Here is a 15,701-nt window from a genome sequence, read left to right as displayed (position 1 = left end):
AAAACAAGAAAAAAATAGGACCACTAAAATCAGACTTTAAATAGGCCATTTTGCAATTGCAATAAATTTATTCACTTCTATAGAAAAAAACCAATAAAAATATTTATTTCAGACAAAAGAAATGGGAGTAGAAGATGGGGTACTTCAGACCCGAAAGGAATGTTATACCCCCAGGGCAGGAGTATTCCAAACCCAAAAAGAATGTCATTTATCTTTTTTTTAAACCAGTTGTCGTACTTACTTGCTAGGTTTCGGCTATTTTCAGAAGTTAACATTTATTTTTAAATACCCATTTTAATTAGTGAAAGGTCATTCTTTGTTAGGGAAGGGGTTTGTTATTGTTATTTTGGCGGGGTTTTCGTTTTGGCCTGTGTTATACATAATTAGTAGAGAATTTGTATTTAAAAAAAATAGTGATGGTAGTTCTTTGTTTGAGGAGTGATATTGTTATTATTTTGACGGTTTGTCCATTGCAAAGGTTACTTTTGTTTATTATATCCTAATTTCTTTGTTCATTGTTCTTTTTGTTTGGAACAAGGTTATAGTTTTTTTTTACCAAGAATGTTTTGCATGGGCCAAATAATGGTCTTTCAAATTGACGACGAAGAGTAATATTTGGTTAAATTAACGTGTAGCAGAAATCCCAAGGGAACAAGATGAACTTCTTAACATTTTGCAAAATTCTGTATGTTAAATCATTGCTTTTGCCATTCAGTAGTAAGTAGTTCAACCTGTCTTTCCATATAAAGATCAGTGAGTATATGGTGGATAATGTTGATATGTCACGGAAATAAAAAGCAGAAGTTGAATAGAAACACCACAATTAAAGTTATAATTTATGTTATCTATATTTAGTCATCTGATAAATATGGTACCACTCCGTATTATATTTCAAAATGTTATTTAAAGATGTGACTGATAAGAAATTGTAACACAAAAACCCAAAACAAAACTGAACAATTATTGTTTGTTAATATTAACAATTAATTATTATTTTTGGATTACATACCAATGGTGGTCCACTAGGCCTTTAGACTTGTTTCTTTACCTACAATTGCTGAAAAAATTTAAATCGAGCCTTTTATCAGCAAAAAAATAATGACAATCATTTTGATAGATATTTACAATTGTTTCATTACTAACACTGAAAGAAGAGGCTCAATATTATCTTCTATTGATCTCACTGATATTTCTAATAAAGCGTTCGATATTATATGATATATAGGCCAAGATCATAGATATTTGTATTTAATCTAGTTTTCGAGTTATTAAATGTTGTAGGGGTCGGAATTGGAAATTGTTGGGCTACTAGTGTCTGAGGCAACTTACAGGATACTCTCAAATCCCAAAGGGTAAGTTACAATGTAAAGGAATTTGCCGTGTGACTCTCTTTTTGGGCTACTCTGGGGCAACTTACAGAATAAAGTTCATCATAATTCAAATGATCGTGAATCTCGCTTCCACGTGTCCGATTTTCTATAATTTCATTAATTTTCATTAAGAGGGAGTAATTAATTGTTGGTTTTTAAAACAAGATAAACTAACTGCTGTCACATTATACTCAGAGCATTGTTACTGTTTTTGTGTGAAAAATAAATAATATAAATAATAAGTATTTGTGTTTATCTTTTTATTGTCGATATTGATTGGATAATTGTATTATTGTTTTTTAAGTTATTTGGTTAAATCTGAGGGTCGCTTTTTATTTCATATTTCAACAGTTCACTCCACAAGTCGCTTATTTGCAATCCAACTACTGTGTTTCTGAGGATTTCACATAAAGAAAAGGGTTAGATAATCATAATGATGATGACCATGACGAATATGGCGATGGTGACGACGTCGAACATTAATCTTAATTTTGTAAATTGTTGAAATAAATGAAAATAATTAACTACAAACCACATTTGACCCATTTCTCCTAAAACTGGTCGTCAAATTCAACTACGTAAAAATTATGAAATTTCAATGGTACCATTGGTGTATACAAAATCGTATACTATACTAATGAATTTCAACAAAAAATACCTAAAACAGCATTGTGTACAATATTCAGTATTAATTTATTCATGGTCAAACATAGTAAAATATGTACGTAGTTTGAAATTATTTAAGTTAAAAATTCAGGTTAAAGGTGAAGGTTAAAATTTGGTAAAATACAAAATAAAACACATCGTTTGAAATGCCGATAAAACACATCCTTTAAAATACAAAATACAAGCAAGATTGGTGTGTGTAAGGGATAGCATAAAATTATCAATGTTTTCAAGTTTCATTGAATTGCCTCATTGCAGTAGGAAGAAACGAGTTTCTCATCCATGAAATGGTAGACTAGTTAACACCTAAAATATTCATTCTCTTCATTAAAATATTTGGTTGTATAGTATTAAAAGTGGACGAAAAATCAAGAAATAAAACTCTAGCATAAGTTTTAGCACAATCGAAACGAGCAAGCAAGTTATGTATTAATGTAGTAACGGCATCATCAGCTACAGCCATATGTGAACGATATGCAAATTGGTAAGAATCTAAAAAACTACCAACATCATCAACGATTTCACTTTTAACAATCAAGACATTTCATAGGCACAGTTTTGAGCGCAATAGGTATATAGTCATTTAGCGTCTTAGGATTAATACTTTTTGCCAGTGGACGTATGAGTGAGCGTTTCCAAATAGTAGGTATCTTATGTAATCTAAGTGGCCATTTATATAAATAGAAAAAACATGCGATAATTGCACATTAAATTCCTTAATTACGTTACCACTGACGCCATCTGGACCTTCTTCTTTTCATGGATTTACTTTTATAAAAACACATTTAAGATCTTCTTTCCCTATTGTAACGTTTTCAACTGACATAGTTTTTTTAATATTATTTTTAATTTGACATCTATCGTTTAAAACCTTGAGCATCGAAACGTAAATAAATTGCATTAAGATCACAGGCCATTTTTTTGTCATCATCAGTTTTCGTAACTGTGGCACACTTTTTACCAAAACCTGTCATTTCATACTGTCCAATAAAATACACAAACAAAATATGTGTACAATGCTAAACGTTAATTCTAATTTTATATCTACTTTTTTGCCTACCTACATCACCGCCTTCCCACTTCCTATCCATTCCCTAATTTCCCTGTAATTTATAGATCTGCCATAGCCCACGTTATACCTTATCTTAAGCAAAAGTGTTGGGCGACATTGAGAAAACTATTGCTTAAACAACCACTATCAATTTACTGTCACTAGTTTCAGTTTATCTTCTTCATATCTCAGTTCTTCTAGTATAGTAGCACTTTCTGATATATCCTGCTTTGTCTTCTTCAAATCACTTCTCATTGACAAAAACCTAAAAAAAATAAAAAGGCAGTGGTAACACTGATGATTGAGATGAGGGATTAAAAGAATGGATGCAGGAAAAATTTGTTCAATCTTACTGTTCTTTGATGTGTTTAGGCACACGTATCTGGCGAGTGACAAACACTGGTTCACATTCCGATTGCTTTTTTACACTAAGTCTTGATACGTCCTAAATAAATTATAAAGAATAAAGTTTTTAGTCAAATGACAAAAGATACAATTAGTTTACAAGACCTTTGTGGTAATTTTTGATACTATACAACTATGATAAATAATAAATGTTTATTAGTGCAATGGTAGACTTACAAATATTTTCATGGGGTGAAAATACAACATTTCATCTTTCACCGAAAATATTTGTTTTATTGCACTAATATTTTACATAATAATATAACCTAATATAGATGTCAAAGGTCGAGTCGCGATTGCATAAATGAACGCGCGCACGTCACACATTAGCACATGTAACAAAAATGCACAATCGTGTCACATGGGTTCATTGTAGTATTACTAAATATCATGTGACTTACACTCCTCTAATCAAATGATAAAGATTAAATGTTATAATAAAGCGTGTTTATGTGAATTAATTATTAATTAATTTTTTTTTTACAAATAAAACATTGATCATCTTATATTTCAATAAATCTTTTCTATGAGCCTACTCATATAGCTCGAGGTTAACTACAAATTTAACAATTTTGTGAATTATATATTATTAAATTATATATCGTATTACCATTAGTATACTTAATAACTTCAATAATACTTACAGCATCGGCCAAATTCTTGGTCAGCATTTCAATCTGATGTTGTGATCGATTTAATTCATTCGCTAATGCATTTAACAGTGAACTAACAGTTGCGTTAGTCGACACGATGGCACTGTTTACCTCAAGTTCCACCTAAAAGGATATAACAACATTACTTTAATTAACTAGAGTCATTAGAAGTATGAGAAATATTAAATACGTTTTAAAGGCGAGAAGAGGATGCGTGTCAGTATGTCACCCGAATATTATGTTTTCAAAACTGGCTAATAGTATAAATTATTGATTTATTAATTAATGTTTGTTTTGTTAAAATAGTATTTCTGTTGACTATGTTGGTTAAATTATTATAAAAACAAAGACAGTACAGAGAGCAAAAAAATGTTCACCTGGTTTAACTTCCGTATAACACCAGCACATTCTGAAGATAATTGTTCAATATCTCTCTCTACACACTGAAGTGATTTCATACAATTATTTACAACTCTGAAAAAAAAACATAACATTTTACTAGTGTATAAATTTAATCAAAATGAGTGTTATATGCGCAAATATTATGCTCTTTTTTCACCCTCTTATATTTCACTCATAATTGTGTTTAAAAACTATAGACGATAACAATAAAAACAATACATACCTGTACCAATTATTAAAATGACTGTGTAATTTCTTAAGTTTAGGTTCACAATGATCTCGAAGAAGGCTTGTACCCTGAATATATTTAAATTTTAACTTCTGTCTGTAAGGAATAACACTATTATTATTATTCATATCATCATTTCTTGAACAAAAAAGGGTTTATTCTTATTATTTCACAATGAAACATTTTCTGAAAATATTCTTACACCTACTTGTATTATTCATTATGGGATATTTCAATGTCACATAGGCCTAATAATTATTATTTCTTTGACCAAATTGGATTAAAACAAATTATTCACCCGATTTACTGTAATTTAATTGAAAATGGGAATCTGGTAAAGTAACAGTTTTCATAAACAACACCATTTTTTTTTCCTTTTTGCAAAAAGTAAATTAACTTGAGTAAAACAAAAAATAACCTAATACAAATTGTTTTATTCAGCTTTATTGTTCATGTTTTGAGGCAATATATCTTTAAAAATGAAAGGTGAATCTCACTATTAACTATAAAAGGTACAGCACTTACTTATCCATCTTGTGAATTTGTTCTTCGTTATATTGTAGTCTTTTCTGTTTTCTATCCTCACTAAATTGGTCATAAATCTCGTGAACATTTTCTACTATTACTTCTAATCTATTTACACTAAAAACAAGATCGAATTGAATTAATTTAATAATAAGTCATATCATAATTAGGTCATTTTATAACCCATTTTATAGGAAAATGTGTAATGTAAATGATTTTATTTCATTTTGATACCAGACTTTCCAAGCGCAGACATAAACAAAAAAAACGCAATTATTGGCATGGTAACAAGGATAGCACTTGTGTCTCCATATATATATGATATGGAGGTGTACATTCTGAAAAGATTTATAAATGAAAGCAATTTAAGTCTTCTGACAGATTTTTGAAATAGATAAAATGTAACATTTATGAAGTAATCGATAAAAAAAAGCACAAACATAGATATACTACAACATTTCTTTAGACAACATAACTTGGTCCTGCATGACACTTTCCATACTTATTATTAGGCTACCTTAACTGTAAACATGTATAAGATTCTTTGAAAGTAAAGTTTACAATTTTATCGATATTATTTTCATATTATTTTTATTATCACAACTGACAACAAATGTTTTATTTAACACTTAATTTGTCTTACCAATTATCGTCTTCGTTACATATATCTTCACCCAATTTATGTGGAAATGTTTTTGTTGCTAATAATTTCAGTTTGTCAAACCTTTCTGTAATACATGGTTTCAACTGAAAGAATTAATAAAATATGTGTTATTGCCAAAAGTATTGTTAAATCCAAAAAGCATCATAATAATGAACTTAATATATAACACATCTGAACGTATCTATATATAAATTTACGTAAAGGCAAAATTCGGTAAATCACGCCTTACTTCTATAATTTTTACTCGATGGTATATTAAGTTGGTTCGTACTTTCGGTACTGATTTTAACCACCTGGTGTAACCCTGTTTACTAATTAATTTGAGTTCGATAATTAGTTATTGACGATTAAAACGAATTTAGGTTCAACGATTTGCCCCAAATAGGGGCGTTTTCCGATCGTGGTATACACTGTCTAATGTATGTCCATCTTGAAAAATACCCGCAGACAATAATACGAGGATGCTTCGCATTTTCCTATCTCTTCCTACGATAATTGTTTTTAATGGCTGAAAACCGGTTGAACAGCTTGAGTACAACATCATAATGTTGAAGACAGGCCGATTTTCTTTAAAAAATACTATTTTGATAGATTTAATATACGTTTATACAAATGTATTGATTTGAAATGAATGGAACATTCCAATCTCTGTTCCACAAGTGTCTATTCCTTCAGGTGTCGTAAAGGCAAGTACTGTATACTCATAACAGAAATTCGATCCATTTTTTTTTCAATCTGTGCTGCAGAGGTTGGATATAGATTTTTTTAAACGGATAATGAGCTAGCGTTTTCAGTCGCCGTATATTATGTACAAATCTTTATTATTGCAGTTAAACCACCCACGTGACATCATCACCCTTCCCTCACTACACTGGCATGAGTAGTGTTGTAAAGCCAGTAGAGGATAGGCCTACGGTGCATCACATGCCCTAAACGCAGAACAACTTTGGTGGGTAGGGTAGGAACCAACTTAAGTATGAATTGGCTCTAAGAAACAATTGAAAACCATTAGGCCTACTAATTAAGTTGAGTTAGATAATTTAATATTTATTGAAAATTAAATCAAATTTATGATTTACCACGAATAAACATATACACGTCGTAGTGATGTATCGTTAAATGTACTGTACTATTTCAATCGACTAGGACGGTGATAGTTTCAACAAAGTATTACATTGCAATGTTTTACTGTGTTTAGTGGTATATTATTTGTAAAACATGAAAACAATTAATATTTCGTTACTACATGGATAAAGAATATATTTAAAAAGTGTTCCTCTTTACACCCATCCTCTTTCCTATCCCTCAACCCTGTTACATACAAAACACAAATTAAGTTTGTTTAAATTTGACTTAAACAATTGGTCTCATTTTGTGACAAGTTTCTCTTTCGGAAGTAATTCCCAGGGTGCTAATTTTAGTTCAGTACATAAATCACAGTGTCTATTTATTCGTTCCTGTAAACGACATGTATTATTGTCCTGCGGTACGTACATTTGAAATCGGCAGTTTTTTAACGCTGAAATTATTATGTATTCGAGAACCATCTGTGGGCACGACCTAGATGGTACGCGAGCGAAGCGAGCGTACCATCTAGTTATTGCAATTTGTCATGTCAGTAAATTATTCATCACAGTCATGCTGTTCATTATGAAGGATGAGTGGTAACTCAGCTCAGCTCAGCCAATCAAGATCTGTAATGGATCCATGTAGTAATAATCTGATAATCAGACTAATATAACTTTCAGTAAATTATAATTTAACTATTAATTCAGCGATGTAAGTTACCTGCTCACAATAAGCTCAATCTAAACAAGCAAAGTAACATTTTACATAAATTCTTATTTCCCATCGAAACAATAATAATAATAATAATAAATAACATTTATAAAGCGCAAGAGACAAAGGTTTCAAAGCGCTGTGTTTCCAAGATCTGTGCAAGTAGTAGCGTGCGATTATACTTCTCTGAAGAGATGAGTTTTGAGTTTAGTTTTAAATGTGATAACAGATTTTGATGAGCGTATTTCGAGGGGTAGAGTGTTCCAGAGTTTGGGGGCTGCGACAGCGAAAGCACGATCACCGTAAAACCGAGTTCTGGAACGGGGTCCAGGTTTAAGAAGAAGTCTGCTGGATGAACGAAGCGAAGAGTTGGTTGACGGAGTAATGATGTCACATATGTAGGCTGGAGCACATCCGTTGATGGCCTTATATGTCAGCAACAGGATTTTAAAACGAATGTGCTGATCTACTGGCAACCAGTGTAAGTCACGTAAAACGGGAGAAAAACAAACTGGGATCTTGATTACACATTTTAAAGAGAGAGAGGTTAAATCGCTACACGTTAGCATTCAAGATCGTTATTGGATGAGTAGGATAACAATATGTTCAAACGTGACTACTCATCCTTCATTTGTGCAAAATAATGAACACATGTGATGCGTAAATAACCAATCAAATGACAAGAATACACTCAGGTGTGCTATAAAAATTTAAGTGATTGTCTGATTCAATATTCTTACCTCTTCTTCATACACAGACATTTTTATTCTAAATTGTTTGTGTATTAAACCCAGTCGTCTTTTAGATTCCCCAATACTTGGATCAACATTTTCCGCTATCTCAAATATTAGACTCTTATTCAATCTATTTGATAGCATGCCGCTCTTCCAGTCAATCTCCTTCATAAGGATATGCAATTCTCTCTTTTTATAATCAACCCTGCGTACTCGATCCTCGTACATTTTTCTGTATACAAATATTTTTATATTGATTGTTATAAATTAAAGACATTATGCCTATATCGTTGATGTATAATTATCTTTAAATGATAATAAATCAAAATAATGACAGAAATGTATATAGCACCATTTCAAAAATGTATCAAATCAAATCTTGTTGAAGCGAACAGAAAATGGCAATGTGTTTCAAATAATCTATCAGTAAAAAATAACGCAACTATTAAACAAATAAGAAGAAACACGATAATTCTCTCTAAAAAATACGAGAGTAATGAATTAAAAGAAAAAAAAAATAATAATGTATCGCAAAAATACACTTTATAAAAATCATTTTGTAAATAATAATATGGTTGCTTTGTATTTTTGGTAAATGTGCATTAAGTGATTAAAATCAAGTAATTGTTCTTTGATTTTGCAACTAAATATGTACCACTTTGTAATTAAAATTAGAATATTTGCATCACTGTGTGTTTTTCCAAAACCAAAACATATACTTTCTTTGGTGATAATTAAGTTATTGTTGATATTTCGATACATAATTATATTGTTTTACATTTTCCCATATTTTTTTTACTAGATCACATTCAAAGAATATATGTAGCAGTGTAGGGAAAGAACTGTCAATAGATGTTTAGATGATGAACAAAGCTCTGACTTGGCGATTGAAAACGTTACACAGATGGTAGTGAAAGTTGCATTTGCTCTCTACTATAAACTGTCAGAAAACTTGGTGGGTTGCAGTCTATTTACATTTACAATATCCTAAAAATGACATGCTTACACTAGGTTGTTGGCAGCGAAGCAGATATGATGTTGAGTTCGACTGACTTTTGCAACAACTCTACTAAAGGAGATTAAATTAGCATAGCACAACTGAAAATAAATTGGAAAAAAAAGTAATATTGTAAATACACAGATTCAGAATGAATATAAAGTTATCATAAAAAATAGAATTGATTTAAGAGATTACTAACTACATTGTAAAAGCAATAACATAATAATGAAGTATTTAAACTGTACCTTAGCATTTAGGGCATCACTTTCCAAATTATACACTGAGGGGATATTTGGATCCTTGGCTATTTATAAAAAAAAAGTTAAAGCAATTAATTAATTAAGCCCTTTATCTGTGTATTTTATTCTTTTTCATTCAATCTTTTATTTTGGAATCTCTGGTCCATAGAGAGTAAAATTACATATAAATGAATTAAAAATAAACAAGACTGTACTAATCACTACCAGGCCTACTAATCATCTTAGGATGGCATTCCATCTGGAGAGCATCTTTGACTTATTAGACGTTGTCGATATTCGTTGAGACTTAGATATTTTCACTTGAATTGAATCTACACATCGGGCCATATTATATATTGATTTTCTTAAAAATTCATAAAATGAAGGAATTCACATTCCGTATGCATGAGGCTGGCACTACAATGCCGAGGCCTTTGCAACAACATTCTTAACCCATTATTGTTGCATAACTGAGAGATCGCAAGGTACCCTGATTATATTTGCACCATAATATAGCACAATACATATTTACACAATATGTTCTAAATAAAACACATTTCACATCGACAGAATACATGCTAAATTTTCTGACCAATGAGTTGGCTCTGATACACAAAGATCTGGTCGCAGCTATTTGTTTAATGGCAGAGATAAAACACTTTATTATTATTTAAATAATATACTCTACTTGTTATCTCAGAAAGGTATACTTATTATTGTGTGTCTTAGAAAACGAATTTGGCAGTCCTGTAATTTTTTTCAACCTTGATCATTTATTAATAATGCCAAAGAATCAAAGAAATTATCAAATAAAAAGATTAACTTACGTGTTTGTGAAATAACAGTGACATTCGATTCATTATCAACAGCACTATAAAGCAGTAATGGTGTTTCTGGTTGTGTTTTGGGTAAATCAGTAAATGTAATTGTCTTGTTTATATCAAACACTGCATTTTGCCAGCGTAACACTTGGTTCATTGCGGATATACCAGTTTGATCTTCAATGTTCTTCATTATTCCAACAGAAGTCTCAGTTGGAGCAATGTACACGCTTAGCATTTCTGCCGTTTGTGTATTAAAAACGTCAAAACGTTTCATAGATAGAATGCGATCAGTACATTCAAACAGTTTGTCAAATGTCCATACTTTTGTTGGAGAACTTTCTAAAAGGTTTGCAAGTAAATGAGTAATGATTGGTTTAAATCCTCTAAAAAAAAAAAAAAAATAAATCTAGCAAATTAGTTTTGTGTTTTTTTTAACATACAAAAGACAGCATTGTTATAATGGTGGTTAACTTTTCTTCCAATCTTAAGATCTAGGGTTCAATCCTGACCTTACTATCCAAAGTTGTAACTCACAACTATTTATAATTTTTCTGTAAGAATTAGTCTTCAATGACACTTAATAAAGTATGATATAGTTTATTCATCTTGTAACCTGTGATACCTGTTTGATATGTTGAAATAAATACAAATTTTATTTATGGATTGTGCATAGTTGCTGAAGAGGTAATTTGGAAAGTGTCATGTTTGTACCTGGAAAGGAGACACGTTTCAGGAAGTTCTCTAAACCATTCAACACTGCCTGTGGTGGAATCATGCTGTACACCACTTATAACCCCAAATTCTTTTTTTGTTGTAAGGTAGTGCCTGTAAAAACAAATAGAATATGAACAATTGTTGGTTCCAGATAGCTGAAAGCTTCTTGGTTTTGCAATCGGTTAAATGGAATAAGCTCTCCAAATCAACAGGGTGAAAACTTTAGTATAGTAACTCTATGTGCGGTGACTAAAGCTTGGTTCTCACTAGCGATGCAACGTAACGCAATATGCGTAAGAAAATGCCTTTCCAATAATCGTGTTTGCCCACGACTGTGTGAAAACAAACCTACGATGTTTGCAGCACTGTTGCGTCGTCGGTGCCCACTTGTGATTACCCAATACAGCAATTTGGGTCAATACGACGTTGCGTTGCGTCGCTATAGTGGAACTCCGTTTTAATAATATCTCCACACACAGGCAAAGACACTTTTGAATATTACATACATCATTTCTCTATTTCGTCTTCCGCCGAAAGGTCGAAATGGTAATTGACCAGTTGCAGTCTGAAAGAAGGTCACTCCAAGTGACCAAAGGTCAATGCTTTTTGTATAGTTAGTTTGACCTCCTACATGAAGCACAGCTCTTCCATAAACATCAGGACGCTAAAATTAATATTTAAAAATATATATAATACATTTTTAAACAAACAATGCTAAAAATAACTAGGCCCTACTAGATATATTTTGGTCATATTTTTATTTTAAATAAAACAGGATTATATTGACTTTTTGTTCCGATTTATTTTCGTTTCAATGTAGATGTTTATGACCCATTCGCTCCAATAAATACCGTAGTGTCTCTGAATAGAAGAGAACAACATTTTCCTAAATAAATGCATACACAGGTTAAAGAGTAAACAAAAATGTAACTGCAGTAGAATAATTGTGACATGATCCATTACCATCTAATAATTTGACCATTAGGCTTAATTATTTGGGTTTATACTACTTTGAACTGGTGTAGGAACATAATTGGAGACCACTGCATATGTAGCAAGGTTGATGATAGTTCACCTGGCTAGGAATACTTTAATAGTACAAAACTCTGCTAAAAAAGGGGTTTGAATACATCTTTGCAAGAAATAAATGGAGGCCGGGAGATTTGTAGCCTACAATCTTAACTTTTGCCAGGCCGGTTTCATGTTACTAATTATAATTACATCATCCTGTTGTTTTTTTTAATGAATGTGCAGTTACCAGATCGTGCACGCAGCGTAAAATGACTATTCCAGTTCAAATTGCGTAAATAGATAGAAATTACGCTCATCGTCATTACCAAATATTCTTCTGTTCCACATAGCGATTGGAGCATCTCCTCTTCGTACTCGACTTGCCGTGCAACGCCAAAATCTGCTAGTTTGTACGTATGAGTACTGTCATCTCCCTTTGCAATCATTATGTTCCCAGGCTTAATATCTCGATGTACGACACCAATACTTCGTAGGTATTTCATCGCATCCGCTTGAGAGAAATAATGTTAATGTAAGTACACAGTAAGGTTTGAGTTTGGAGAAGAATTGATGCTGCGGATACAGATCACTGGGCTGCCGCCGATGCCACAACTAAGATGTACCCCAATCATGGTTGAAACAATAGAAAGAACATAGAGAGGGAAGACTGGGCAAATGGAGGTGCTGTTCTCCTCCATACAAGAATGGAAAATGAAGTGGCAGTCGGATTGAGTAATTGCCGGAGTGATCGGTGCCGCAAGCAATCAGATATCGATGAGCACTTGAACGTTCATGATCACTTGATTGGACGATTACGATTACGAAACACACTGTGTAATCATTAATTTTTTAATTTGACATAAAACGTAATTTTATATAAAAATACAAAAATATCTCTTTGACTTTACACTGAACTGATGACTTCATTAAATCTTCGATCCTTTGATAGAGTTGGTTGGAAAAAGAGAGGAGAACTAGGAATCATACAGTGGCCATGTCTTCTCTATTAATGGTATCATCAGACACATATGCAAACTAATCTAGTTGACAACATCAGATACTCAGTATCAGTTTTAAAGCAGCCAAATATACTTTGTTTGCAGTCATTTTTATTCAAAATGCCTATGTTTCCAGGCCACGTACGTACATTAACCGTTCTTTTTTAATACTTACAGTATAGTGGCGCTATTGTAGTTTCGTCTTAAATCGCTGTGTATAAGATTTCACAGTCAATGCCGAGTACGGGTAAAAGTTTTTAAAATTGGTTAAGATCGACGTGTATAGATCATTGAGGAGAGAGGCGCACTGTTGCATATTGATTAAGACATAAAGATTATAAATCAAACTTTAAATTGGTCATTTTTGCAATTTGAATGACGTTATTCACTTCCATAAAAAAAAATAATGATTTCACTTATAAAAAGAGAAAATACACAATTAGATTATTGTTTGCTTTAAATTACATTTTTTTTCAACTAAATAATTTTTTTGCTGATCCAATTTTTTGTCAAAGTGACGTGACATTAAAATGGCATACTTAAAGATGTTCTTTTTAAGGGGACAATAATTTATATATGTTTCAGTTTAATAACTAAACTCTAATTTTACATGGTTACTGACTTTATAACCCAACGCCGGTAAAGATATTGTCCCTCTGAAAAAAATATTGCTTGTTTAATTGTTAAATTTCTATTATAATGTTTCATAATAATTATTAACAAAATTGGATTGAAACAAAAATATGTACCTTAAAACATTGTAATTTAAAGCAAAAAATAGTCAAATATACAAATGGGTTTTTGATTAAATTGAACCGTTTTTTTTTCTTTTTACAAGTGAAAACATTTATTTATATATTTTTTTCTACGAAAGTGAGTAACTTTAATAAAACTGCGAAATTGCCTATTCAAAGTCTTTTTTTAATTAATTTGTTGATTTTGGGAACAATACATCTTTAATGATTAGGCCTATTCATACTTACTTATATCTTTTAAAGCTCGTATAAACTCGTCCTCTGTCAGGCCGTAATTGTTTGCCGGTTTGTCAAGATACTGTAATAACGAGCCGCCGAGACACAGTTCCATCACCATGACTGGTTGTTTAGACACGTGATCTTCTTCAATGGCAATCACGTCTACGATGTTTTTATGTTTCAGTTTTCTAACGACTTCTAATTCCCTCATCTGTGTATCACGTGTTCGAACATGTGGTAAGTTGTTGAATACTTTCATTGCTACTTTCTCGCCAGTTTTCTATAGAAAACAAAAACAATAATAATAGTGATACAGTATTTTGTTTGAAAGTATTCTCACTTTCAGTACCGTAAGTATTATATGATTTTCCGGGCCGGGTAAAGATAAGTTGGAAAAAACGTATTCTATTTTTAATTATGTTCCACGTCTTGTTGGAATTGAGAACATTTGATTTATATTTTATAAGATACTAAAAAAACAAATTCAATTTTGCAAGACCCAATCAATCACATGTTGCATACTATTTAAATATTGTACTGAATATAAGAGAATGATGCGACCTTTTTTGTCGTGATTTTGCACTGTTTTGTATTGTGTACAGCCTTAAAGTACCACGATTAACTATGTCTATTATATGCAAATAATTCAATAAATTAAAATGAAATTTGTCACTTTTTATCCGCACTAAATAAGCACTAAACCTAGCCTGTATGAGATAGTGTTTAGTTATTTTTATATATAGCGCCCTCTATTAGCGTGACTAATAAGGGGAATTCCCATTAGTCATTTCATTATTCTCGGGATTCGGGAATTTACCTAACAGTTTTAGAATATTATGTGTCATGAAATGTATACTTTATATAAACAAGTGGAAAAATTTGGCTTACTTACTTTATTTCGACCAATGTAGACAGTAGCAGTCGCTCCCTTTCCGATCGCATGTTGTGTACACCATATAAATGAGTTAGTACCTCTTAATTCTACACGCGATAACATTCTTACAAATAAACAAATTACAACATATTATTTGTACTATAGGGGTTTAACTACCTGAATTTTTCTCAGAAAAAATATAATTTTAAAAAATACAATATTTTAAAAAGACATTTTAATTATCTTGATCACACGTCACACAAACACATGTCATTTGTGAGTAGTCTTTCATTCATTATTTAAATTTAACTACCTGAATTTTTCTCAGAAAAAATATAATTTTAAAAAATACAATATTTTAAAAAGACATTTTAATTATCTTGATCACACGTCACACAAACACACGTCATTTGTGAGTAGTCTTTCATTCATTATTTAAATTACCTTACTTACACATATGTGACATTTGACCCAAAGTTATGAACACCCCCGTAAATAAGAGTGGATACAAGACAAGAAAATCAATTTACACAAAATAAACTTACCTTTATAGATACCGGTAGTAGCGGTACCTGTAGTGATCTGCCTC

General features: G+C 31.4%; 1 protein-coding gene across 2 annotated transcripts; it reads right to left on the bottom strand.

The window, feature by feature from the left end:
* Positions 1–882: 882 nt before the first annotated feature.
* LOC140062340 (serine/threonine-protein kinase TBK1-like) lies at positions 883–15,701 on the bottom strand. Of its 2 annotated transcripts, XM_072108514.1 has the most exons (17): positions 15,658–15,701; positions 15,131–15,236; positions 14,248–14,518; positions 12,593–12,777; positions 11,762–11,919; positions 11,253–11,366; positions 10,545–10,924; positions 9,724–9,782; positions 9,485–9,576; positions 8,485–8,710; positions 5,945–6,048; positions 5,302–5,418; positions 4,771–4,872; positions 4,523–4,619; positions 4,137–4,268; positions 3,441–3,532; positions 883–3,352 (listed from the first exon to the last, which is right to left on the bottom strand). In XM_072108514.1, exons 2-17 carry the CDS (start codon positions 15,233–15,235, stop codon positions 3,235–3,237), a joined length of 2,352 nt encoding a protein of 783 aa, XP_071964615.1. In that variant the 5' UTR covers position 15,236; positions 15,658–15,701; the 3' UTR covers positions 883–3,234. The 2 variants fall into 2 exon arrangements, with proteins under 2 accessions (XP_071964615.1, XP_071964616.1); XM_072108515.1 differs by lacking the exon at positions 15,658–15,701 and having other exon boundaries at positions 15,131–15,283.

Source organism: Antedon mediterranea, chromosome 11, assembly GCF_964355755.1.
Source record: "Antedon mediterranea chromosome 11, ecAntMedi1.1, whole genome shotgun sequence".
Taxonomy (NCBI): Eukaryota; Metazoa; Echinodermata; class Crinoidea; order Comatulida; family Antedonidae; genus Antedon; species Antedon mediterranea.
The sequence above is the reverse complement of the archived record's forward strand: the minus strand, read 5'-3'. Positions and strand labels throughout refer to the sequence as shown.